At 40.5% G+C, this 25649-nt stretch overlaps 4 protein-coding genes across 4 annotated transcripts in view; 2 read left to right on the forward strand and 2 right to left on the reverse strand.

The window, feature by feature from the left end:
• Positions 1–2111, reverse strand: part of LOC109466731 (galactose-3-O-sulfotransferase 2-like) — an 8192-nt gene extending 6081 nt beyond the window's left edge. Inside the window, exons 1-3 of the mRNA XM_019764490.1 lie at positions 1973–2111; positions 1299–1458; positions 672–834 (exon numbers count right to left, since the gene is read on the reverse strand). Of these exons, the coding sequence (XP_019620049.1) occupies positions 672–834; positions 1299–1458; positions 1973–2109 (460 nt within the window). The 5' untranslated portion in view covers positions 2110–2111. The remainder of the gene's footprint in view (positions 1–671; positions 835–1298; positions 1459–1972) is intronic.
• A 1275-nt stretch (positions 2112–3386) lies between these two features.
• On the forward strand, positions 3387–6020 carry LOC109466566 (histamine N-methyltransferase-like). Its single transcript, XM_019764298.1, has 4 exons — positions 3387–3579; positions 4298–4398; positions 4672–4885; positions 5418–6020. Exons 1-4 carry the CDS (start codon positions 3387–3389, stop codon positions 5792–5794), a joined length of 885 nt encoding a protein of 294 aa, XP_019619857.1. The 3' UTR covers positions 5795–6020.
• Positions 6021–8045: 2025 nt separating this feature from the next.
• Positions 8046–11320, reverse strand: LOC109466568. The gene is made up of 3 exons (XM_019764299.1): positions 11284–11320; positions 8937–9058; positions 8046–8450 (listed from the first exon to the last, which is right to left on the reverse strand). The coding sequence occupies exons 1-3, from the start codon at positions 11318–11320 to the stop codon at positions 8046–8048; spliced, it is 564 nt and encodes a 187-aa protein (XP_019619858.1).
• Positions 11321–13213: 1893 nt separating this feature from the next.
• Positions 13214–25649, forward strand: part of LOC109466723 (macrophage mannose receptor 1-like) — a 35712-nt gene continuing 23276 nt past the window's right edge. The window contains 14 exon segments of the mRNA XM_019764483.1: positions 13214–13362; positions 13365–13413; positions 18204–18328; positions 18980–19185; positions 19552–19634; positions 20006–20121; positions 20327–20456; positions 20782–20864; positions 21218–21334; positions 21768–21839; positions 22148–22168; positions 22396–22575; positions 22976–23118; positions 23605–23749. Coding sequence (XP_019620042.1) covers positions 13305–13362; positions 13365–13413; positions 18204–18328; positions 18980–19185; positions 19552–19634; positions 20006–20121; positions 20327–20456; positions 20782–20864; positions 21218–21334; positions 21768–21839; positions 22148–22168; positions 22396–22575; positions 22976–23118; positions 23605–23749 — 1528 coding nt within the window. The 5' untranslated portion in view covers positions 13214–13304.

The following is a 25649-nucleotide window of genomic DNA, read 5'->3' on the forward strand; positions in this document are numbered from 1 at the left end:
TATTATACCTCTATGATTGGAAGAAATATAGTATTGCGACACGTGCATAGAATTTGACAAAGTGGGGGGGGGGCGTGGCGCTACCTAAAATTCTGCTGCGCTACCTAGTTTTTGCCCTAGGTAGCACACTGTGCTACTTTGCTCAAAAAAGTATTTCGAACACTGCGTTAATCAACAGTCCATACCGAACCAACCGTCAGTAGCCATCAAACCGGCATACAAACATATTACGCACATAACTTCCATACTACACACAAACAAATAACCTAAACCAATAGAAAAAAAAACCCGGAGGTTTGAAATCTACGATTTCCCTTGTTAGATGTATTATGAACTAGAAATTTAACATTTGCGAAACATATGCATAATGCTTACATTCAGGTGGTCTATCTCAACAAACTTTTGCTCTATTTGTTCTTACTCAAACAGCCATATTGAATATGTATGGTGACCAGTCCCTCCAACTTAGCCTGCGTGCCATCCGATTTGTAACGGCAACCCCGAAAGAATCATTTTTCGGGGTTGCCGTTACAAATCATTACAAAAAAGAAAATCCCGATAAAAAAAGCCTAAAACACGCCAAAAATAAACCAAAGCCAAAACCTATGCCTGGAGAGTAGATCGTATGAGCCTTGTTTTAAGGTGAAAATTGAAGTAAATAAAAGTCTTACATATGTAGGGTGTGTCAGGTGGGAACTTGGACAGTAGCCATGGTTTATTGTACACGAAGTGATGCATCTGCGCGTCGTACTGTTCGTCCGGCTGGTGGACGTAGTCCTGCTCTCTCGGCGGGAAGGGCCAGCTGAGCGGGCCCTGTCCCACCGGCATCAGGACCTAAAACATCAGCATTCAGTCACACATACGTCACCAGGCTAGTCACTATTTGGAATAAGTCAGGCTCTGACCTCCGTGGTACTGGTGAGCGAGCAGCTCATTTAAACACAAACTACTCAAGGCCACCTACAACAGATTTCACACACATTACAGTCTTGACCTGCCATGTACTTGGACCACTTCTTGTGGGTGTAGTTCTTGTATTGCTTCTATAGACCTCACTAAGTCTTGTTTCAACACAATTTATACTACTTATTACATGTAGATATATTTCAATTATGCTTAACCTTCTATATTGATTGCCTATTCTGTGTATTTCTATACTTGTTGTCATCGACTATGTAAATTTTGATGTTGTATATGTGGTTTTGTATGGGGGAGGGCAACTTGTAAATGTGCGTATGTACCTGTTTTGCCCTCCCTTTCACTTTGTGAAATATCAAAATAAACAAATAAACAAATACCCGCAGTCTGTTGTAGATCGCGTACCGCTGGAAGATGTTGATGGTGGTACAACTCCCCGTCTTGTGGGTCTTGATAAACACGAATTTCTTTCGCGGAGTGCAGGTACCTGGGGTGGTGTGGTTTACTTGGCCTGGACTAAAGCTTCGAAACTCCTCGGCCCTGTAAAAAAATTATTTATCTCCAGATTTAAGGTACAAATAGACATGGGAATGGTATGAAAGAGATCTAAAATGTATTCCCCGACGACAAGAATGGACCAAAATATCTGGAATACAGTGAGAATTTCTAGAATGAACTTCAAATATCCAGGATCGTGTGGACAGGACAGAGCGTTCGGCTCGGAAGCAAGAGGTCCCGAGTTCGAATCCTGCCATGCCACCAATCTTGTGCCTTTGGAAAAGGCGCTTTACACGAATTTCCTCACTTTACTCAGGTGAAAATAAGTATGCCTGTTGTCCATTCTAGCGTTTGTCTGCGTTGGTGGCGGCATAAAATTAAATTGAAAAAAAATGAGTGTGCCCTCACCATTTGTTGTAATGAATGTTGGAATATACAATAAATTTTCACTCAGACGGCATTCCGGCTCTATCCGCCTCTATTGCAATAATAAAGCAGCTGTCGGTAAGTCGTAAACGATTGCGATACAAAAAGTAATATTTAAGGTTCAGGTTACCTGTTAAGGATCTTGGGAGGTGGAAGTTGGGCTTCATGCACGGTTTCGAACATTCTTTTATAATTAAATGCCGCATACACAAGGGCAGCTACGGCCACAAACTTGAACGCTAATGCTATCCTGGCTGTTTTCCTCATCATTGCCGACTCTATAAACACAAAAATTGATCATTGTTTTTTATTTATTTATTTATTTATTTATTACGATTGACCACATACTTGATATACTGGTGGCATTGTGGAACAGGTGCACCTAAGTGCACCTTTTAAGGCCACCATGCCCACAAAGAAATAGAAAATGTGCATAAAAATTGTTAAATTATCCTCGTTATTCCACCTAACAGAGATCTAATTGACATATTTGTATTGCATGAGCTAACACACACAGTTCTTCTAGTCGTAATTTTTTAACAGTTGTAGGTAGGTGTATGTATAATTATTGTGTTCTATGTAGTCTTCCGAATGTATCTGCAATGTTTAACTTCATTATGTGCAATAGTATAAACTTTTGGATTTTAAAAATAAAATGTACATTATATTGATTCGCAATTCAGTAACTTGTACTTAAAGTTTACGGCGAATGATCAATAGATAATTCTTGAGTCATGAGTTGGGGGGGGGCAGAGACCGTTGATTATGGAAATAAGGTTGCAATTAACATAATGTAGTCAATTTATGACTTTCGCAAATCTATGGCAATCAGATACATATTCATGTACAGATACAGATCCATGTACAGGTATCTGATACAGATTTTTCCGAGTAGGATGACCGTGTCAGTCCCTACACCTGAGTGAGGGTCACAGTTGACACGGTGGCCTTCGCGTGGATTTGTTTAAGCTGGATACCAGGTTGCGAATCTGAGTCCCATTTCTACCAAATGCCGTTGTCCCCCCCCCCCCCCCCCCCTCCAGAGCTGAGACCAGCTCAGGTGAACATACCGTGACTCTGGATCCAACCGCAGGTTTGAAGTTCATAGGTCAACTCACACGCTTCGCCAGCACAAACAGACTCGAGCATAATGGCGGGTACGTATATCTACCCTTGGTTCTTTCTGTTTCATACCAAGCAAACTATGAGGCAAATAATAGATGCACACCAGAGTGTAGTGTTTTAGGACATAGTACATTGTATTTTAGTGTTTTAGGGATTTAGTGTTTTACGTTTACTAGACCATGTGTATGTATGCGGTTCCCTGTGCATTACGTCCTTGAGCTTTGACCACGAATGGGCAATAGACATTATCATACAGTATGTTGTCTATATGCCATAAGAAAAATAGCGCATAAAAGCTCCCAAAGACCCCGAAGACCCCCCAAACCCCCATTTTTTGGCACGCTGTGGAGGCTACCATATATTACACATCAACTGAAACGGCCGTGGGCCTGCTAATGCGTAACCACACCTCTACAGGAATGGCCTCTAAGGTCGGGACGCTGGTGAGATATTCTCTGCCTCGCTACTTGGCAAGCTTCCGAGTCTTTGTGAACTTGTTTGACGCCGAGGGCAGGGAAAGGTACTCTGCATTCTTTGGTGCAAATGTTCCAGACTCTGTCCTGTGTGAGCCGGGGACCGACCTGCGTGTGCTGGGGATAGGGAGTGGGTCAGGTGAGACCGCCATGTTGAACTTGTGACGTCCCAAATGCAACAGCACGGCTATCCATTCTTTCTTTCTGTATCTGTATCTGTATAGCCGGTATAACCGTCCATCGGCGTAACACAACAGCTTCTGTATCTGTATAGCCGGTATAACCCATCTTTCGGCGTAACACACCAGCTTCTGTATCTGTATAGCCGGTATAACCGCCCTTCGGCGTAACACAACAGCTTCTGTATCTGTACCTGTATAGCCGGTATAACCGCCCTTCGGCGTATATCACACCAGCTTCGCAGGCACGCGGCGCGGCGGCAGCTGGCTATATTACACCGACCGACTTGTTACACCTAACCCTTGAACATCTAACCTAAACATTGTTTAAAGCTATCTAATGATAATGCATATGCCCGTACTGTAGTTGATATCAGCGAGTTCCACTTTGCGATAGTTCTAGGAAAGAATGGATTCTTGAACACCTCAATCCTTGGTTGATAACTCTGGTACTTGAAGTCTTGGCTATTTCTTGTTCTCTTCTGGGCTGGTATCAGGTACTTAGTATATTTAGTCATTTTGTACATCACGCACAGTCTGGACATTTTTCTTCTGCCTTCCTCTTTTCTTCTGTCTTCCTCTTTCATGGCTATTCATACAGAGAAAATATGAATATACATGTACATGTATTTATATCTAAAGTCAATCTTTGCACTGATAATGCTTTTTTCTCTCCAGGAGACATTGATAGCGCCATTTTAAAGAAGCTCCTACAGCGACACAACAGTGTGTACAACAGGGTCGTGGAACCGTCGGAAGAAATGATCGGGCGATACAAGGTACTAAAGATGTGTAGTCATCAAGCGTGCCAGAGTATACAGTGCAGTTTTACGAAATACAGTGCAATTTTACGGAATACAGTACAATCGTATTTAGTATAAAGTGCAATTTTATAATTACGGAATACTGTGCAATTGCACCAGTAAACAGTGCAATTTTATGGAATACAGAGCGGCAATCGTAGTAACATTGCACTGTATACTAATACGATTGCACAGTATTCCATAAAATTGCACTGTATACTAATACCATTGTACTGGTAAACCATGTAGACCCTGGTGCGTGAAGACAGGAGCCTCGGTGCTGTGAAGTGTGACTGGCGCCAGCAGACAGCAGAAGAGTACTTCCAAACAAAGGGAGACACAAAGTTTCATCTGGTCCATGGGATCCACGTTCTGTATACTGTGGAAGACATGCACGCCACCTTGCGGAACATGTGGGAACAGGTCGCTGACGGCGGGTACATGATGGTCGCCATGGAATCAGGTGAGCTATAAACACCCCTAAATGACAAGAACTACCAGAGATACTTCTGTAATTCTTTATTCTATTTTTTTGCCTGAGGAATTGTTTCCTACTACAGTGCTTTGAATTATTTGTGCACGTGACGCCTTAAGCTTTTTAAACTCTATGTATAAATTAATCAAAAGTAGTATTTTATCTAATTTCTTTCCTTGACTCTCAGCAATCGATCGACTGACTTAGAAACAACCTGACAATGAAATGAATTATCGTTTTGTCCCTTCACATGAGTCCTGGTTACTAAACTCAAATAATGAGAAGTATATTGCAAATTCATGCCCGGAGGCTAATTGCAAATTACAAACATAAAAGAACACTGAAACAGAGTATAACATAACTAACATCTACATGACTTGATGAAAGGTAGTTGTCTAAAGCTATTGCTATGTCTAAAACTATGTCTGAAGGGTTTGACCTCTCTTTTGTAAACCATACTTCTCTTTTGTAAACAAATAATAAAACGGGATACTAAACTGTGCTATTCACATGTTCACAGATAAAAGTGACCTGGGAAAGCTGTATCACAAGATGTGGGGTGAGTTCGGCAAGGGTGACCGTTTAAAGACACCGTTTCGTACTTCCGGTGACGTCAGACAGTGGTTTGACGCAAGTGGCGTCAGTTACGTCACTGCGGAGTTTGGGTACAACATTGACGTCACGGAGTGTTTTAAGGAGGAGTCGGAGGCGGGGCAGTTGGTTCTCGAGTTCTTCACGTACACACCTTTTGTATCCAAGGAGCCAGAAATCCGGTCGACCGCGTTAGAACACATCCGCAGCAAGTCGTCGATGGTTGACGGTAAAATCTGGTTCGAGTTAGCCGACGAAATAATGGTCGCCTTCAAAATGGATCCGGGAAGAAGTGACCCCGTGTAGCAGTGTAGCATTATACATACATAAATGCATTATACATACATAAATGAACCGCTTCTGCATGCATAGTCACCCAGGCATTTGAGATTTTGATTTCTGGGTATTTGAGTTGACCAGTGCACAGAAATTGAAAGAACTATGTATGTATGCATGATATAATATGCCATTACACGACAATGTGACATTTGCAGATACTATATAAGGATAGAGTTAAAAGGCAGGGACTGAGAACACTTGTCTCTCATCCTTATCCATGTCCTATACATATTTAGATCATTTTGAGTTCTGTTCAGACTTGCTGAGCAGTTGGGAAGAACAAAGAAAATCTCACCTGTGTTGTTCACGCAGTGAACAAAAACCGTACAGAAAGTATCGGTCCTTCCGATTCCTATAGTCTTCAACTGCTATAAAAGACACGAGTACGATGTTTTTACGGACAGTCTGAACCTCACTACGTGTACACCTATACGTGCTCACATCTGCAAAACTATATGGGGACTATCAGTATGCTTTAAGGGAGGGAATATTAAAGTATCTGAGGGGGTAACAGGTGGGTATCTCTTGTTCGTTTTTAAGTTACGAGAACTGCAAAAATCATTCAGCAGCGGCCAGCGTTATATATGTGGTATACGCAGCAAAAAGACGAGTAGACTTGCATCTTGTGATTGAAAAATAACATCAGAAATATCCTCCTTCCATCAGCTGTAATGCACCATCCCCGATAATGTCGATATTCTTGCTATAGCAATAAAGTTACTTGGATAAAGATCTCTTTTTTCAGATCCTGGTACATGATGTAGAAGGAGGGATCCAAGCAGGTATACTAAAAGGTGTCTGATGCAATTTCTGGGAGCAAAACAAAAAAAATATATTCTGAATGATGAAAGTTGTCTGATATTGACTTTAACTGCCATTTCTTAGCACATTTAGTCATCATTTTGTACTCAGTACAAATACTGGAAGCGCGTTTGAAATATCCCCAGAAGACGCTACATGAGGCATCTCTTTATTTTTTGGTACCACCCATAAATAGCTAGAACCAGCCCCCAACATACGCAACAAGCAACCGTTTTCTGTCAGAGACATCGCGTTTTTGCCTCACAGATACGCTATGGTACATGTATGGGTTGATTCAACTTACTACATTTATAGTATATAAGAAGAATGACCAGAAATTGGTTGAAAATACAGCTTTGCCGCCCTGAAATTGCGTATAAGAGTAAATTCATGCGCGCTGGTGCATCCATATAACGGCAAATCAACATGGCCTGGATAAAGATCTCTTTTTCACATCCTGGTACATGGTGTAGATGGAGGGTATCCAAGCAGGTATACTTAGGTGTAAGTAAAAAGTTTACAACAAGGCTTTGTCTTTGGTCAATGCCATATTCCACATATAATGTGCCATATATATGCCACAAGAAATAGCAGCAGTGTTCTAGATCACTTTCAATAACTGATAATAACACATTTACATAAATCCTATTACTTAATTCTATGTTCCCCACCAAAATTATACCAGGATTACACAACGATAGTATTATCTTGAGTAAAGAAACTCTTTTTACACAACCAATTTTTTTATTCAGCCGACGTTTCGGTGACCGTCTGTCACCTTCCTCAGGGCAATTCTGACTGGTTCACTTTGCACTGCATCACAGGTGTCGCTGCTACAGATGCATTCCCAAATGTACAATGTTTACATATTTACACACATGCGTGATTACAGGGAAACGTATCCAAGATGTCGATCATGCCTTTCATACAGCTCATAAATAAGACCAAACCAAATGAAATCTTTAGCCCAGGCATAACCATGCAGGTATTGACCTGTGTCTCTTATATCCCACTCACTCACTCACTCACTCACTCACTCACTCACTCACTCACTCACTCACTCACTCACTCACTCACTCACTCACTCACTCACGCACTCACGCACTCACTCACTCACTCGCTCAATCACTCACGCACTCACACACGCACTCACTCACTCACTCGCTCGCTCACTCACTCACTCACTCACTCGCTCGCTCAATCACTCACGCACTCACACACTCACTCACTCACTCTGCACCGCATGCTCCAGGGAAAACATTGATATGAGCGATAAATATATTTACCTAATCGATAAAAAGCCTCTAACACTAAGGTTAGCTTCACTTGGCAGAGTCGTGATATCGTGGAAGTTATGTTACCGATATGGGTGAGGTTTGAGACTCTTTTTCTGGACCATTACTAGAACAGAAATTGTTCACTCGTCCGTTGCTGGACAACTTCCATATAGGATGCCCAAATCGTCCGCAATACTAGTACTATTACGTGCCACGGTAATGTTTTCGCATTGCTGTCCATACAAGCTATTTCTTGAAACAGAAGGGGTCGTTCCGACTTGGTCCGAATTTGCGGCACAGTAATGCGGTGCTGTGTTATGATTGCCTGGAACAGTTTCATTCTGATGCAGGTCTGTGTCTTCATACGCTGAATTTGCCGCTGCCATTCCGTACGGCCTTTCTTCCTCATCAGACTCAGTTTCATCGATGTGAGAAGCAGATTGCCCTTGATCCTGTCCCTCCTCAGTGTCTGCAGAATGTCCGGGTGTATCATCGTTACTGTACTGATGGACTTCTACTTGTGTAGTAAAGGCTGTGTCCGCAGCAGCGGTTTGAGTTTCGTCCAAGTGGAGACGTCGTAGGGAGAAAGTGTTCGGATCGAGTTCTTCCTTTATGCAATGATTTGCTATACTGGGTACGGCAGGAACACAGGCAACCATAGCCTGCACTCCCGCACGAAATGTCGCACTAGACGGGTTAATATTATTTCGGGTGGCACTGGACCGGTTTCTCCAACACAACACGACAGTGGGAATAACTACCAAAAGGAATTTAGCAACGGTAATGCCAACGATTAGAAAAATGTTGGGTCCAGGTACATTTTTGGTTTCTGAAGTAATATTGCCAGGAACACAAAACTTAGGATCAATTGACCCTGAACGAAACCCAGATAAACAACAGGACTTATTCATAAAAGTAGTGGGACAGTTGTCTAATTTGTTTTTATCTGTTGCGGTCGACGTCATTGCATTGGTCTCGCTGATGTTCTTATTCACACAAAATACAAAATCATAGTTTACTTTGTAGTCACCTTTGTCTGCTACATAGGTATATACGCCAGAGTCCTTTTCTGTAAAGTTTTTGATCGTAATGATGTCGGTATAGGAGTTGAGATGACGGCGTCCGCTCGGGGTGTTCCAGTAGTAGGAGTTAGCTGAATGTGACACTATATCAATAACGCTCTTTCGAGGTAAGGAAGCTTCCGTGTTTTTAATTACGTTAAAGCTGGAGGGATATATGCCGAAGTATTGAAACCTTTCTCTGACAAACAACTCTTTTTTAACGAAAGATCGGTTATTTCTAGTACGGGTTATGTAGTAAAAGCTTCTAGAAATGTCTATGTTTGAGTCATATGGACAACGCAAAGGGTTTCCTCGAAAATCGTAAGAAGTCTCTGGACGTACTGTTTTGATGTTTGTCGGTATCTGACTGATGTGGTTTGATTTAAGCAGGACCAAATAGAGATGTTTACTGGGGACTAACTTGATGGCCTCCATCGGAAATACAGAAAGGCGGTTTCCTGAGAGTTCTAGGACTTCCAACTTCACCAAACCGTAAAATGCATGTTCTGATATGTGAGAAATGTAGTTATTTGAGAGGATGAGACTGGACAACGTCGCGAGAGTAGAAAAAGCAAACTGGCGAAGAGAAACAATGTCATTTGTGTCAGCATCAAGGTGGATCAACTCACCAAGCCCTTGAAACGTTTGTGGTAATAAGCGTTTCACCTTGTTTATGTCGATAAAAAGGTATCGTATTGCAGGAGTTGTATTAAAAGAGGGGAGGTTGGTTATTTTGTTATTTGACAGCCTAAGTGTGTGTGTGTCAGACGCGATGGAGTCTACCGGGACGTGTGTTAAGTTTTGTCCTGAATAATCCGTGGTATAACCAGTGACTTTTCCCAAACTAGTGGTTAACAAAGTGAAGATGATGACGGTAGCCATGGATTCCATTTTGCGTCGCGATAAACAATGCGCTGTGGATACAAACAGAGAAACGGACGAATAATTACAACAAAAACAGTCTCGAGTGCATCAAACAAAAGGAAAAAAGCTGAAAAGGCTGAATTCAAACATGTTTTCTTTGTTGGTATGTGTCCAAATGAAATCCGGATGAAGAATGACTGGGAGCAATTTTGTTATTTGATGGAGGCACATAGAGACATCATGTGAGGCAGTGGGAGACGAATTTACCCACTTCGTCTATGATATGTGGGTTCTTTGATTTCAGTGATAAAATTGAAATTGTTTTCTCTTGGGGAGAAATAGTAGGAAAGTAAGAGTACATTTTGGACACGGTGGTAAATGATACATGTATATCAAGCAGCACAAAACAGCCATGCCACGCATGCGACTATGGTCGTAACAAAAGAAACGTTTGCTACATAAACTTACTTGAGTAAAGGATTAAGACTTCACTGGAACTGTAGCTGAGCTGATCAGTCGCGGGAACTAACGTTATAGACCTCGGCGCTTGGTTCTCTGCGTATGAGGAAGACTGCGCAAGAAACCGTTTTTCATTGAATATCACGTGTCGCATTGCGGCAAAATAAGTGTTCGTCATTGGTCAGCCATACGTTTGTTTTCTGATGCTATGAACTTAAATTTTCGCACGTAAGCAAAAAAAAAAAAATCTCAAGGTTTTCTGTGTTATGCCTATTGATGGAGCCTGGAAGGAACCAATCTGCAAATTAGTCTGCAATATTTGCCATCTATTTAATCAATAAATCTACCCATCTATTCAGACTGTTCTGGCAAGGACCCTACCTCAGCCCCAGTGACAGGCACTTCTTATGGAAAAAAAAGTGTCTTTGCCTATCCCTATTCGTCTATCAACAGAAATTTAAAGACATGCAGCTCTAAGAGTTTTGCTGTCGAATTTCGGGGTGGTTGATTTCGAGTCAGAAGTTGGAACCCTGGAAGAATAGCCCATAATGGGCCAAAGGGTATCTCAATAAACTGAAACTGAAACTGTATGACGATCTTCCACCACCACTTACACTCCATCAGCATAACATGAAAACCAGCGCAATTCTACAGTTTTGTAAAAAAAAAAGCGCCAAATCTGTTTAATGATGTCTTGCTCGGCAGATTCATAACCTTATGAGTTGTTCTCTTCAGGGTGTACGTAGGTTTATTCTTGAATGAACTTGTTGAGAGAGAAATAAAGACTAAAAGCTAAACAGCACTTTCAGCCAGTATGTGGCTTGTACACTCTCCGAGCGGCAAAGAATATGCACCTCGTGGATTATTCATGATAAACTGTACCACAGTTTCATTTCCGAAAGCATGCCTATCTGGTGAGATACTGGAAATAGGATCACGAGAGAGTATTAGATTGTCTGGCGACCCACCGCGGCACTGTCTTAATACCACATACCTTGTAGACCACCATCGCTGCAGCCCGAATGTTGCATGTTTATATTGAATCGTACTGACAGAAAAGGTCAATGACTTTGGTATAGTTTAGTGACATTATGGCCGATCATGAAACTTTACTAAGAACTGGGGTCGTGGGGTCGAGAGCAGCCGGCCTAATCTCCAAGCAGATCCCTTTCGGTGGCAAAAAGACAGCATCAAATTGGCCAGGCAGTATCCATTAGCCAGAGAAGGTCCGCGGCCACCGACGGGGGTTGGTGGGGGTCAGGACAAACAAAAAACGGCCATATATTAAAAGGTAACGATCATTACCCCACATCCTCTGCTTGGAGAGTAGAGACATTTATGAACTAATATCTCGTTCTCGTCTGTAAAATATATTAGATATCACCATTCGTGATCTTAACTGTTGCATTTTCGAAGTCAAAGTCAACTTAAGCCTGAAAACTTCAAGCCCCTTCGTGACACATTCCCGAAGTTCCCAAATTCGGTCATTTACCCCCTTTGGCGGCGGCCAGGAGCGGTACTGCAGGTTAGGCTCATAAAATATGTATCGTCCAAACTTGTCCAAACTCGTAAAAAAACGTGAAAGCATACGTATACAACGCGCCTGGCTTAAAGAATGACTCTTTCAAAACGTTTAAAAACACCAGTTGACTTGGGATAGATTTTAGAGGCGAGGAGCCCATGTTACACCATAGTAGCTGTAGAAGCGCCACCTATGTCTAGCTTTCCAAACGATGTCATCTACACATACGGCCTTGGTTCACGTGTTTTCAGCGGACACTGACGTTTGCGGAGACAGACAATTGTCCTTTTGCTCATTTCCGTTGAGATATTTTGCGATGAAACTGTCGTCCTTTCTCTATTAAGAAGGACACAACATACATAATCCACAAGGCCGCGTGGACACGTTTCTCCTAGGAGGTCCTTTTTGAACGTCCTTGGTTTCTCGTAACGGGTTCAGGAAAAATCTGCAGGGAGGTGTAAGGATGCAGTCCATTCGCTGTGTTTCCAACATTTAAGCATTCTTTTCTCGTATTTTTCACTTGTTAAAAATTCAAAGCAAGAGGACAATCATTTCAAAAGTGCGATAGTGAAAAAAGAGTATCGATTAAATCTGGCAAAAATAGAGATAAAACATTGCGACTGATCCTGATCTATATAATACTTGGAGACTAGATGAGTAAGCTAACATCACGCCACCAATTTTACCGCATATTGTCCAGGACTGAAAAATGTTACCACCTCGACTCTTTCAATACAGCTCCTGCAGTACGATACCTTTTTATGGACAAGAACAAGGTGAATTAAATATTACCACAAAACGTTTCAGGGACTACGTAAGCTAATCTACCTTCATGTGTTGGGGGTGGGTCGTCCGAACCCCCCTGGCTACGGCCATGGATACTGCACTTGTTTTTCCAGACAATAATCCTTACCCTCGGGTACTTCCTCCGTCTCATCACCATTGACTTGACCGCGGAAATGACACTGAGGTCCTTGTGGTATCAACAAGGAAATGTTACGAATAATCTACAAGGTGCGGATTCCTTGCCGCTGGGTGAGCACAAGTTGATTTCCTTTCTCTAGACTTTCTCAAGGCTCTTCAGGCTATTCATGACACCTTTAATGTATACTGAGCACTTTGTCCAATATGATAAGGCAGCTTTCTCGCCTTGTGTATATATAGGACTCACCAATGCTTTCATGTTGCGTATGCTTACAATTACCATCTTAGTTGAATGTAACAATGATTAGCACGCTCCTCACAGAGTCCGCTTTATACAGCCCAATAAATAAAATAAACTGGTTACATGTACATGTACCCTGCGCCCTTGTGTAAGGCGTCTCTGAACACACACGGCCTGTAGGGTAGAGTTTACTAAGGTCATGTGAACGTTTAACTTATCTAACTCCCGCCTGGTTAATGAGAGTCAAAGTACAAGTAAGCGTCAGGAAGGCGTTTGTAACAGGGTCTACTATTGACTCCTATTTCACACATGTGATTACATTGATTTTATGGTCACAACTCGATATTACGGAGGATCAAACAACCAGAGAGGACGCAAACAGTTTGAGTGAAAGATGTGGAGTGTGGGACTTCTACTTCTAACTGTACTTTCCTCAGGTACGTAATCGTTATGTTAGTGAATGTCAAACATGTCTCATATTAATAATTACCGTAATCTCTTGGCAGCGTCTGCATTTAAAAATCATATTTGTAATGATTTGGTCACCCATGTACACGTTGTGATTGTAGGGTACAATACCACCGCCGCTAAGGTGTTTATGATATGCCGTTGTTTAAACTACTTACAACTAGCTAGACTGGAATGGTGAGAGTACCTTGTTGTATTCTGACTGTTGAAAATTAAGTGTGCACATTTGTGTAAACTGTTGTGATCTGTTGGTTGTCTAAATGAATTTGCACAAATGCTTTGGCATAATCATTGATGATCAATTAAGTTGGAAAGTACAAATAACTATTTGAATGAACGTCAATCTATATGAATAAACGTTTAATGCTCTTGTTGCCGAGTTCAATGGCCAAGTGGGTAGAGTGTTCGCCTTGCATTCGGTAGTTAATTAGTAAGTTCGATCCCAGGTCAAGTTACACCGACGACTTTTAAAATGGTACATACTGCTTAGCACTCAGGCTCAGCATTTGGGAAAGAGTATGGTAATTAAAAACACTTGACTACTAGTGGACCAGCCCCCTATTGTAGTGATTACACTACTGTGTGGCACAAGGGCTTAAGTGAACCGGAGATAGGCACCGACATAGTGCAGGAAGGACTTCAACTTTCTAACTTTAAATGCTGTTGTGTCCATAACACGCTGAAACATTTTGTTATGCGTTTTTGCCGACAATATCAATACTAGTACCAGGCTACTCCAGTATCAAACACGTGCTACCAAACTTTGTACTCCAGCACTGATTATTTCAAGGCCGCAAATCACGAGGTTGTTTGACAGCAAACAAACTCGATTCTTTAGAACCTTGTAATCGTTGGATGATCAATACATCAAAATGTTTCCTGAGCATATCATACTTCTACTGTTGTTTTATCGTTGTTAAATTCAGACGTTTATAAAGAGCAGCATATTTTGTTGTGAATTTAGCTACTTGTACGTATAAATACGGTACGGCAAAGATTGCTTGGCAAATATTTGAGTTGAATAGTGATACATTCCTTTATATCGACGTGTAAGTATGTAAGTATAGGAGTTTAAATCACCCGGGAAGTGATTTATATGATCAGGGGACGACGTATTAGACCATGTTAGGATACAATGGCATGCAAAACGGAGTGTAATGAATTACCTCTTTCTTTAATGACTGGACAAAATTAAAAGTACAGGGTCTACTACAGGGTCTACTACAATTAAGATTGAACAAAGCTGAATACATGTATGAACAGCGAATAAATCATCCTACGATACTTACTGAATATATGTATGCGACAAACTACTTATATGTCAGTGGCAAAGGAGGTTTAACTCTTCTCTATCATGCAGTCTCTAAGATTTAAACATTCGTGTATGTATTTCCCTATTTGCACACTGTATGGACTATCTCCTCTTAAAATGTATTTCAATTTATTTATTGGATCTAATATATTGATACCAGTTGAACAATTAATACAGAAAAGAGATAGCACTATAGGCGCGTATCGTTGTAAAGTGAACAATCCATACATGATTCTAAAACCAAAGATCATCAATGTTTTCTATTGTGTCTCCTTTCATCTTTGAATCAAGAAAAGAAGTGATATTTTCGTCATAATAAAGATTCATCACTTGTGTTTATATTGTTAATTTTTTCATGGTTAGTTGTGATTCAGTGTAATTGTATTTCAGGATATCCAGAACAGTCGGCAGTATTAAACCCCTACTGATAAATAGAATAGCAAACACCCCAACCCCCTCCTACGGGATATGTAAATAGTCGGCAGTGTTTAACCCCTACTGATAAAATCGTAAACGCGCAAACCCCTCCTATACATGTTTGTCTAAGGTCGTTGTCCCACGATCTATCATACAGATTGTTTGTACTGGTCGATATGCCAAACATCATGTGGTAAGACATCGTCTACGGACTACGGACATGGACGCTTTGAAACTTTGAAACATTAGCGGTGGGCCCTACCCTGGAAATCCAGACTCGCTGTCCGGGCCGCAAAAGCCCTTCGCCCGCTGGTGTAAATTACCGCTACGGGGGAGTCTAGCCCGGGGGGAGGTTGGCTGGCCAGCCAACTCCCCTCGGGCTCAACTCCCCCGTAGCGGTAATTTAGGCAGGCGGGCGAAAGGCTCTCGGCTGCCGAAGGAAAACGGCTAACGGCCCGATACTAGTTTGGCATCCAGGGTAGGTGGGCCCTGGCATTCATTCCCAAATATACGTACAATACATATACATACAATACTTGACAGAATTACTAGACAATATCTACCACGTATTTACAAAGTTACAATATACATTTATTTAAAAATAGACAGACAATCCTGTTACACAAGTGCTAGTAGTATAACCATAGTGCCGATAGACTCAAAGTTTGCCCAGGACTCATTGTCAGAGCCATGATGTATTATTCCCAAGTGATCGCTTGAACTCGATCAATATGACAGTTGCTCAATTTTCAGGCGAGATATATATTGGAGGTTAACCCGTAATCCTTAGTAGCCACTCCAGCTCAAGAACATTTTTGAAATAATTTTGTTAGCATTAGCATTTTTTAATGTCTTGGGGTGGTGGGACTACGGCGCACTGATATGTCAACTTTGTGTATTTAAATGTTCATTGTATTTTGTTGTGTGGCGCTGTTAATATAAGTTTAATATAAACTTAAGTGCAGCGCCACACTGTACTTGTTATGTTTTGATGAATAAAAAAAAAAAATCAGGCGAAAAATAAGTGTGACCCTTGGTCAACACAGTTATATAATGGTTTATTTTAAGTGAAATATTACAAAACAACAGTTGTCACCTGGCAGCCGAGGATGAATAGAAAACAAAGACGTACGTTTTGCTTGGAAGTGGTACTTATCACTAAAAATCACAAGCTTCTAGTCTCACAACCAAGATTGAAATAAATTCAATGTGTGTACTCATAATTGTATTGTATTGTATTGTACAGTATTTGATGTTTAATGTATGATATTTGTTTATTGTATAATATTTCATGTTAATAATGTTCAATATTGCAACCTGTTTTGTATTCATTATTGTAATCTGTATTTTACATTGTACATGTAGTGTTGGGAGGACAACTTGTAAAGGTGTCGATGCACCTGTTTTGTCCTCCCTTCCACCTGTATACCTGTACACGTGGTGAACTCAAATAAACAAATAATAATTTTTTCTACAGCCTGTGCGCAGAATTGTCCCGATGGCTGGTTATATTACCGGCAGTCCTGTTACCGCATAGTGGACACCAGTACGACCTGGCAGCAGGCTAGAACAGCATGTCAGGCATTACAGGCAGACCTGGCTAGCCTAGCGACTGGACTGGAACAGGTGAGACAAAAGTTCTATTTTAGTATCCGCTTTTTTATCTGTTGCTTCATGTTTACTGTTTATTAGATTGATTAAATCACGTTTACTTAGTGATGAAGCAAATATTCCTGCCCTTTTTTTTTCTATGGCCAGTCCTTCTTTGAGATTGAGCCATATCTTGAAAAAATCAAAGTGTAGGATTAAAAGAAGGCTTAAAACGCAACTCCTATGGACGAAGTAACCTTGTTTATGAATCATGGTAGATAGTTTTCAACAGCGCCTGGAGTGCCAGAGGCAGGTGTCCAGGGGTATAGGTCATGTTAAATCATATTAACTAGTAAGCCTAAGCTTTGGACGGATAATCCGAACTTTCTCTGTAGTTAAAGATGCCCTTTTTTAAAATGTCTTTTTATTTTAATTTTTTTGATGCTGCACAGCGTCTTATTTACTTATAAAACAACTAATAACAACCAGTAATAACAGTTTGATCTCTTTTAAGTGGTGATGATTTTGAAAATTCTACCCAGAAAGGAATTACGGCCATGGTGAAATGTATATACAGCAAAGATTCTTGTACTGGGGGATACTACTCCGCTGAAGGGATACCAAGTAACCTGTGTCCTGCTGTAGGTATGGATGGGTATCCAGATCAGAAACATCAATGGCAATGGCCACTGGATCGGACTTCACGACATCTCTCAGGAGGGGACATGGCAATGGACAGACGGAACACCGTACAGTTCTCCCACGTGAGCATTTATCCATTTTTTCTCTGCTCGTTTTATGACAATATGAACAAGAAGGGAAAATGTATCATTTTTGGCATGACAGGTTTATGTAAGCTTTATTATTAATTACTTGGCTACTGTATAATTGTTACTCAAAGGATCATCTGCCTACCTGCCTGCCTATAGCTATGTGCACAGGCCAGGTTACCTGGCCCCTTGCTCCCCTCCGTCAGGTACTTCCAGCCAGCTCTCTCAAGGGCAATAGTCTCTGCTACACTTAGGGTAATCCCAGTGTCACTCTGGATCTGGTCTTTCCACCTCTTGGGTGGTCTTCCCCGGGGTCTAGAGTTTTGGAAGTCCTGGTGGTATGCCTTATAAACTATGGTGTTTACTGGTCTTCTCATCCCATGCCCAAACCATCTGAGCCTTCTAGTGCGTATCCTGTCAGTGATGGTTTGTTCTGCCCCGAGTCTTGACCGGATTTCTGCATTTGGGATGCGGTCCCGCAGGGTGATGCAGAGTATCGCTCAAAGGATCATCACAAATTCTCGCTATCATTGCGTCACCACTACGCATGATTCTGTTAAAATATTTAAATTAAAAAAAATGCTTAACTGCTGCCAGTGCAGTCAGCTCATAATGATATGAAAATATATATTTTTCACATCTTCTTGTCTTTTATAATACACTTTTGTAGAAGTTGGAATCCAGGAGAACCTAACAATGCAGGAGACGAGGACTGTGTGGAAGTGTTACAGGGGGGCGGCTGGAATGACCATTCCTGTACTGTACTTCGTCCGTACATCTGTGAGAGATCTGTGGGTGAGTTGGAACAATTAACCCTTAAATATACAGTAGACTCATTTCTCAAGCTAATTATAACCGACATCTTGCACACAGCAGTAGTCGTTCTTCAGTAAGACATCCGCATAGTACCTTTTTAGATCTTTTATTCAGCCTGTCTTACTGAGGGACGACTGCGTGTGCGAGATGTCGGTTAGCTTGAGGAATCAATCCACTCTACTGTATAGTATTGCGTTAACCTTTAAATATTTAGTCTTATGTTGTGTGGAACGTATGGTATGTTTTGCTTAAATGATTTGCATATAATATCAAATTTCTTTCTGGCACCATCGCCGTATTTGAAGCATTGAATCATACAGTTCATCATCTAATAACATTTAGTATGACGCAACTACTAGCACAAATAGTTTAAAATAATCCAGCAGTTGCAATGAGGCTATCACCTCATTAATAGCTATTTTATGTGTCAGTAGCTTTACACCGTAGGAATACAAAGTACCTTATATTCCTTCCAAAAGACATTGAAGATGTTTAGGTGCTGGAAAGTTATATTCAGGAAAAACGCACAAGAAATTAAATTATATTTACTTGTAATTTTATGTATGAAATTCTGAAAATAAAATACTTTTTATAACCACCTAGCAAATGAAAGTTGCTTTGTTACCGCAGATAGCGAGTGTGACTACGGCTATGAGAAGAACGGCGACCGCTGCTACAGGGTGGGTGACGTCAGCATGACGTGGTTAGACGCGCGTGCGCGGTGCAGGAGAGAAGGGGGTGACGTCATATCTATCTACAACATGACAGATCACGTGTATGTCGCCACCAAAGTGCGGTCTTTAGGTGAACCCCTGTGGATAGGGCTGTCTGACGTGGTAATTTCCATCATTGTTATATTTGAATCTTTATGAAGTACTCTTATTGACAGTTTTTTTGCAATGATTGTAGCATCACTGAAGTATGTACGTATCAGAGATATCAAGGTGCTCAAACATTTTTCATAAGGCCTAAATATCACATTAAATAAAATATTCTATAAAATAAAGATATAACGTTAAACAATACATATATCGAATTTTTAAAATGTTATCGTGGTCTCGGGGTATCCATTTGATTGATAAGATCTGACGTTAAGCCTCTACGTTCTTTAATCTATACATTATACTTTGAGGTTCGTGATACCAAATCATTTTTCTTACATGGTTGATTTATGGTATTATACAATATTCTTCCTTTCACAGGACTCCCCAAGTATCTTACACTGGAGTAATCCAGCTGATGCTGTAGACTTCACATTCTGGCAGCCTGGGGAACCTGTGGGCAAGTGAGTTACTCTGAAACACTGCAAACACCAGTACCACTCCACCTAGCAATTTACTTTCAAACTGCAGAGGCAGATGTTTGTATAGAGATAGACATCTTCGGGAAAAAACCCCAAGAAATTCGAGATTTCTCCGGGCAGAATATAATGCATAACGTTCACAACAATTGATGATTATTTTACATTAAATGTTACCATTTACTCTGATAGCTTAGAAAGATGGGTGATATCAATGGAGTATTATCATAATACACAATACAGGCTTAAGTTAAAACGCCCTTAAAGTAGTGTGGTATAGCACATTAGTCGTTGAAGAACTAGTTCCAAAACTGCAATTAAAGACTGACCATGTGTCCATGTATGACTGATTGCAGCTGGTCGTGGCCAGGCGCCACATGTGTGGAAGTGATCGCTAGCGGACGGTCAGCTTACTGGACTGCTGTCAGGTGTGGAAACGAGAGGAAGTACATATGTGAAAAGGGTCTATATGGCAAGTATACTTAAAAATTTTGGAATAAAGTTATGCTGTAATCAGTATCGCTTCATTTTTGACAGACAAAAATGTCTGAAAAAATCTTCATGTCAATCAGTAAAGATACATTGTATAGATATATTGATTTCTGTCCTGTCTATATTGCTTAGACATATTTTTGCTGCATCGTATACTAGAACTGTTTGTTGTTGTCCTGCTGTAGGTACCTGTCCAGCCGGCTGGTTCGCTAACGAGAGAAGTTGTTATCAGTTCAACACTGTCCCACAAACACAGTGGCTGGAGGCAAAACTACGCTGTGAAGCACAGGGAACACAGCTGGTTACCATCTCCAGGTAATATATTTATATTACTAGAATTCTTCATACAAATTGTGTATATTTTTATCTAGCATAAATCTTATTAAGGAAAGGAAACTAAAAGAATATGATCTCGATTTAGTTCTTTGTATCTGTGAAATTCCCCTAGCTCTTTTCGACAAGCACAATGAACAATGCGCCACGGCTTAACGTCCCGTCGACGTCCTAACGACTGCGAACCTTTCCTTTAGCGTGCATGTCCGGTGTGTCCTCCGTTACAATGATCTAAAGGGTAAGTAAGAAAATATGATTAGATAAATATGATTAGATAAGACTATTAACTTGTCTTTCAATGTTCCAGCCAAGCGGAACAGGATTTCATCAACACCATGTTCCCATCCCTACAAGCGGGTGGAACAAACTATCTATGGATTGGCCTATCTGGTAAGGAGCAAATTTGCCTCATATTTTCTATTATTGCTTTAATCAATGTAAATAAAACCTGATAATACAATGTAGATCTGAAATAGAAAAAAAAATAAACACCGTTCATAAAGGCTCCTTATTCAGAGTCTCTTTTCTGGAATGTTTATGAAGTGGTGAAAAAGCAACGCAGTTTCAAAAGTTATTTTGAACGCATTCTTAAAAAAATATTTTTCACGTATTTTTAAAGACATCCTTTTCTCGAACGTTTATAAGTGGTAAAAAACCCGTTTGGTACCAACACATTTTCAGTTACCTACAATGATACTTAATGAAATTAACATATCTAAAAATCAATTTTCTGTCGGTGTCAGATATTGTAGATGACGGAGTGTTCCGGTGGCCGGACGATGACGTAACCTATACCAACTGGTTACCCAGCAACCCTAGTGACAGACCAGACTATGTGGACTGTTCCACTATATACACAGGTAAAGGGACACATTTAAAATCCTTTTAATTTTACCAACCACTACATTGTGTCAGTCAACTTCACAGAAATAGATTAACATGATCTAATGTACATTATACAGGTTTAATAATTGGTAAACATACTACATACTATAGATGTTTCTCAGGACGTACTCCTTGATTAATTATTGGCAACAATCATTTTCAATAATCTTTTACTTTGTCATGGAAGTTGTCATCTGTGTTGGTAGTTACATTATGTAAAGTTAAAACTATTGCTCCAACACAAAGAACACGGTTTACACGATACATTAGACCCAGTGTTGATGTCACACTTCAGAAAAGCCACGTAACAAGTCTCACTGGGTCAGTCTATTGAAGGAGACCAAAGTGACTGGTCGAACTAAGTGAGAACGAGTCTTTGTTTTAACTTTCATTTACTTTTGGCGACAGGTGCAAATGAAGGATATTGGGAAACCAGAGAATGCTTTGAACAGCATGCCTATATCTGTGAACTCCCACAAGGTAAGGTATAATATATATAAGAAATACACTAGTCATGGTTAAAATATTGCTGTCTCTGATTTTTAATTAACGAAATTAAAGAATAAAATTGATTATAGTTTAGGTTAAGAATGATGTAATTTTATCATGGAAATCAAGACCACATTGAACTTATATTTCAGTGCATTCTAAACAGCTGACATTATGTATTCTGAGTGAATTCCAAATGTTCGGGCCCATCTTGATGACCGGTTCATTTGAGGGCCAAATGATATTCTTGGCATATATTCTATTCTTTAGATAATGATTCTGTTTCTTATTCACTACAGGAAAAGACTTGGTAACTGCAGGTAATTATAATAAGCCTTGTCTCTTTATAGCAAATAGTTTAAAATGACAGAATGTTAATTAACTTATATTACATATTTATGATAGATTTTGAGGGCTTTAGTTATACACAAAATAGTAAAATTAAATGTACCATTACTTTACTGATTCCCGATTGTAAATGTTCAGAACAGATATCTATTGATGTGTGAGTTTGATTATCATTACGCAGCCTCTATCTGTATTACAGAATGTAACAGACCACTCGGTCTGGAGGCCTATGCCATTGGTGATGCTCAGCTGAACGCCTCTGCTGCCCTGGACCTGGACCATCGTGCTCAGCGAGGACGGCTGAACCTCAGAACCGACGCCAATGGCGGAGGGGGCTGGGCAGCAGCTGCAAGTGATGCCAATGAGTGGATAGAGATTGGTGAAATATTTCAAATCAAAGTTTGAATACAAGAGTCCTCCCCGTAGCCCCATAGATCTAGAATAACTAGAACTTTGGTCATTTTTGTCTCGTTCATTATGGAAATAAGGTTGCAATTAGCATGATCTATTTTGATTGGTGGTCTTCTCTGCTCTTCTCAAATTACATAAAGTGATGTTACATATGTCCCAAGAATAAAATGCCCATCATTTTTCGCTTCACTAAGGGATCATGTCATTTTTTATCAAGTTAATGATGCCTATCTATTAATGTTCACTAAAATATAAGGACCATTTGTCATGAAATCATATTTGTGACGTTTGTATGTGAGAAAAGAAATTAGAGACAGCATCAGTACCGGTAGTTCATGTGTTGACGTTTCTTCATGCTTTTGTTGCAGACTTGCTATATCCCACCAAAATGACTGGCCTGGTGACCCAGGGCACGTTTGACCTGGTACGCTGGGTGACTACATATGAAGTGATGTACAGCTTGGATAGACAAAACTGGGGGATCATCACGGGCATAAATGGGGCGCCAAAGGTACGCATCACATTGCACTACTGCATTGACGCCTAGTATCACTTTGCCCTGTAACGTTATGTAATGTATGAAATTTCTATCCTTCATATCTCAGATTAATGCTTTAGCACGATCAAGCGACTAATATATACTGGATGTGAGCATGTAGGCTCATCTGTGCTGCTACATTCCATAATGAAGTTAGTACTGTCGTTCAACTCAGTCGAATTTTCGATCGCCGTGACATCCGTCGACCTTCTTCAGGTGTGAAGTGATTCAATTATCCTGAACACGTGACCAGGGAACACGTGACTCGAGTAATAAATCGTAATTGAGTCACGTGTCCCCAGGTCACTGCACCACTCCAGTCCTGAAGTCCTGAAGTCGACGGGTGTGCGACCGAAAATTCAAGGTCAACGAAATTACTGACTTCATTGCATACTGGATGTACCTAAAAATGTAAGCTCTGAATCTGCTATCTGCAACTTGAAGCCTTTGTCCCATCAGGTATTCCAAGGAAACACCGACCAGAACACGGAGGTCCACACCTACCTGGATACACCTATTGTCACACGGTTTGTCCGTGTCTGGCCCAAGACCTGGCACAATGGTATCGGGCTGAGGCTGGAGCTTCTTGGATGCAGCTCCAGTCGTAAGTAGTATGATTATATGGATGTCAAATAGGTTAAGAATGTCAAATAATGTTTAGACCTTAGAACAAGTAGTATTAGTTGATTTATGCATAGTCTTGTACGTGGGTCATTATGGGTTCACCACACCACGAAGTGGTGGTGAACCCATATTGCTTTTTCTGATGTTTCTTCTCCTCCTTCTTCTCCTTCTCCTGCCACTTCTTTAAATTGATTCAACTCCTTCATTTTTGGGCGAAATTACCTGTAATTACGTATAGAGGTAGAGTGGGTAAATACCCTTAGGCGTTTTTTAAATTTTTTTGATACAAGCTTTTACAATCGTTTTATTTGCTTTTTAGTGGTCCCCATAGGAAAGTACTGTGGGGGCGTACGCGCGTGACGTAATAAGAAAGGAATTCGGGGGAAGGCCCAAATATGGGCATACAAGCAGGTGTGGTCATGTTTGCAGATGTGGCTGTTGATTGGCTGTTGGCTAATTAATTTATTTACTACCATTTTCACGTACCAGCGCAGCTGGTCCACGCGGTCTCGGCCGTGGGCCATGATACTCTGATACTGGATACCGATTCGTGTGATTCCTATAAACATTTCACCTAACTACGAACTAGTTGGAAGAATTATAGCTGCATGGATGCCTGTATATGATTTTAACAAACACTGAAAATCTGACGCAAAAACTGGCAGATATTTTGCTCTTCTCTGTTGGAACAACGCAAGCGGGAGGTCAATGACCTGCGCCCCGCGAGTACTGTAAACAACGGTACGTAATGTGTATCGTCGGCGCACGCGCGCGCGCCACGGTATCAACAATTTTCCACAATCTTCACCGACTAGTATTATATATTCTGTTATCGATTTCTGAAGAATCACCAAAATTGTAGAGTGTATCTCCTAGAAAGTCCCTTACTAGTACTTGAAGCGATCGTTACCGCCATGTTGTTCACTTTATATGACATACAATGCAGAGAGTAATGGAAACGTGTCCAGATAGCTCGGTTGGTAACGCGCAGGGCTGCAAGTCCAGACATTACGAGTTCGAACCCCGGTACACTGGATATTTTTAATTATCCTTTTTACAATTTTTAACAATTTTAACATTTTTAACAATTTCAACAATTTTAACCATTTTAACCATTTTACATTTTAACAATTTCAACATTTAATTTTAACATTTTCGTTTTAATATCCATTGCTTTGCTTTTAACATTCCAAAACTGATTGTTCTTACTCAAGAATTTCAATAACTTCGAATGTTAGTCTTTTGTATTTTTTCAACATACAAACCAAAATCACTTTGATGTTGTCACAAAAGTAACATCTGTGCGCGCATCGGTTTTCGTTCATTTAAAAACTACAAGTACAAAACATCTGGAAACTAAGCAAACATACTCAGTAAATTGATTGCTGTAATTCCCGATTTTTTTTCACTGTACCGCAACGCAAGCGGGGGGTCAATGTTCACGGTTTTCACTGTCACCTCTGTATTGTGAACTTATCATTACAGTTAGGAAATAATTCCTGGACTTTCTTTTTCCTGCAACTGTCACCACCGTGAATATATACTTCCGTGAACATGTCCATTTTTCTCAGGCCGTGAAAATTTTGCTTCCGTTAGTAGTAGTTACAATCTCGTCAAAAGTGTAAAGTAAAGCTGTCGAGATTTAAAGTGCGTGTCGTTGTATCTTTGTAAAAAAAAAGGGAGATAATTGCCAAGTGCCAGTTTTGTAAATACCTGTCGAGATTCAAACAGCTTGTCCTTGTATAATTGCAGTATGATTTATTTAGAATCTCTCATTTTTGTTTGGGGAAGGGTATGGAGTGAAATTCCTACATTTGCTCCGAAGCAAATGTTGGCCTTTCTAGTTTAACGATTCAGCTTCTTCATTTTACGGCTAAGGT

Source organism: Branchiostoma belcheri, unplaced genomic scaffold (assembly GCF_001625305.1).
Source record: "Branchiostoma belcheri isolate BF01 breed outbred unplaced genomic scaffold, Haploidv18h27 scaffold17, whole genome shotgun sequence".
Lineage (NCBI taxonomy): Eukaryota > Metazoa > Chordata > Leptocardii > Amphioxiformes > Branchiostomatidae > Branchiostoma > Branchiostoma belcheri.

Excerpts from the sequence above, each read along its gene's own strand:
- LOC109466568 (XM_019764299.1), bottom strand. The coding sequence starts at position 11,320 with ATGCAACATTCGGGCTGCAGCGATGGTGGTCTACAAG. Across the intron at positions 9,059-11,283 it reads CAGCGATGGTGGTCTACAAG|CTAACTCCTACTACTGGAAC; the intron begins GTATGTGGTATT and ends TGTCACATTCAG. Across the intron at positions 8,451-8,936 it reads ATACCTATGTAGCAGACAAA|GCTGCGGACACAGCCTTTAC; the intron begins GGTGACTACAAA and ends ACTCAAACCGCT.
- LOC109466566 (XM_019764298.1), top strand. The coding sequence starts at position 3,387 with ATGGCCTCTAAGGTCGGGACGCTGGTGAGATATTCTCTGCCTCGCTAC. Across the intron at positions 3,580-4,297 it reads GGGGATAGGGAGTGGGTCAG|GAGACATTGATAGCGCCATT; the intron begins GTGAGACCGCCA and ends TTTTCTCTCCAG. Across the intron at positions 4,399-4,671 it reads AAATGATCGGGCGATACAAG|ACCCTGGTGCGTGAAGACAG; the intron begins GTACTAAAGATG and ends TAAACCATGTAG.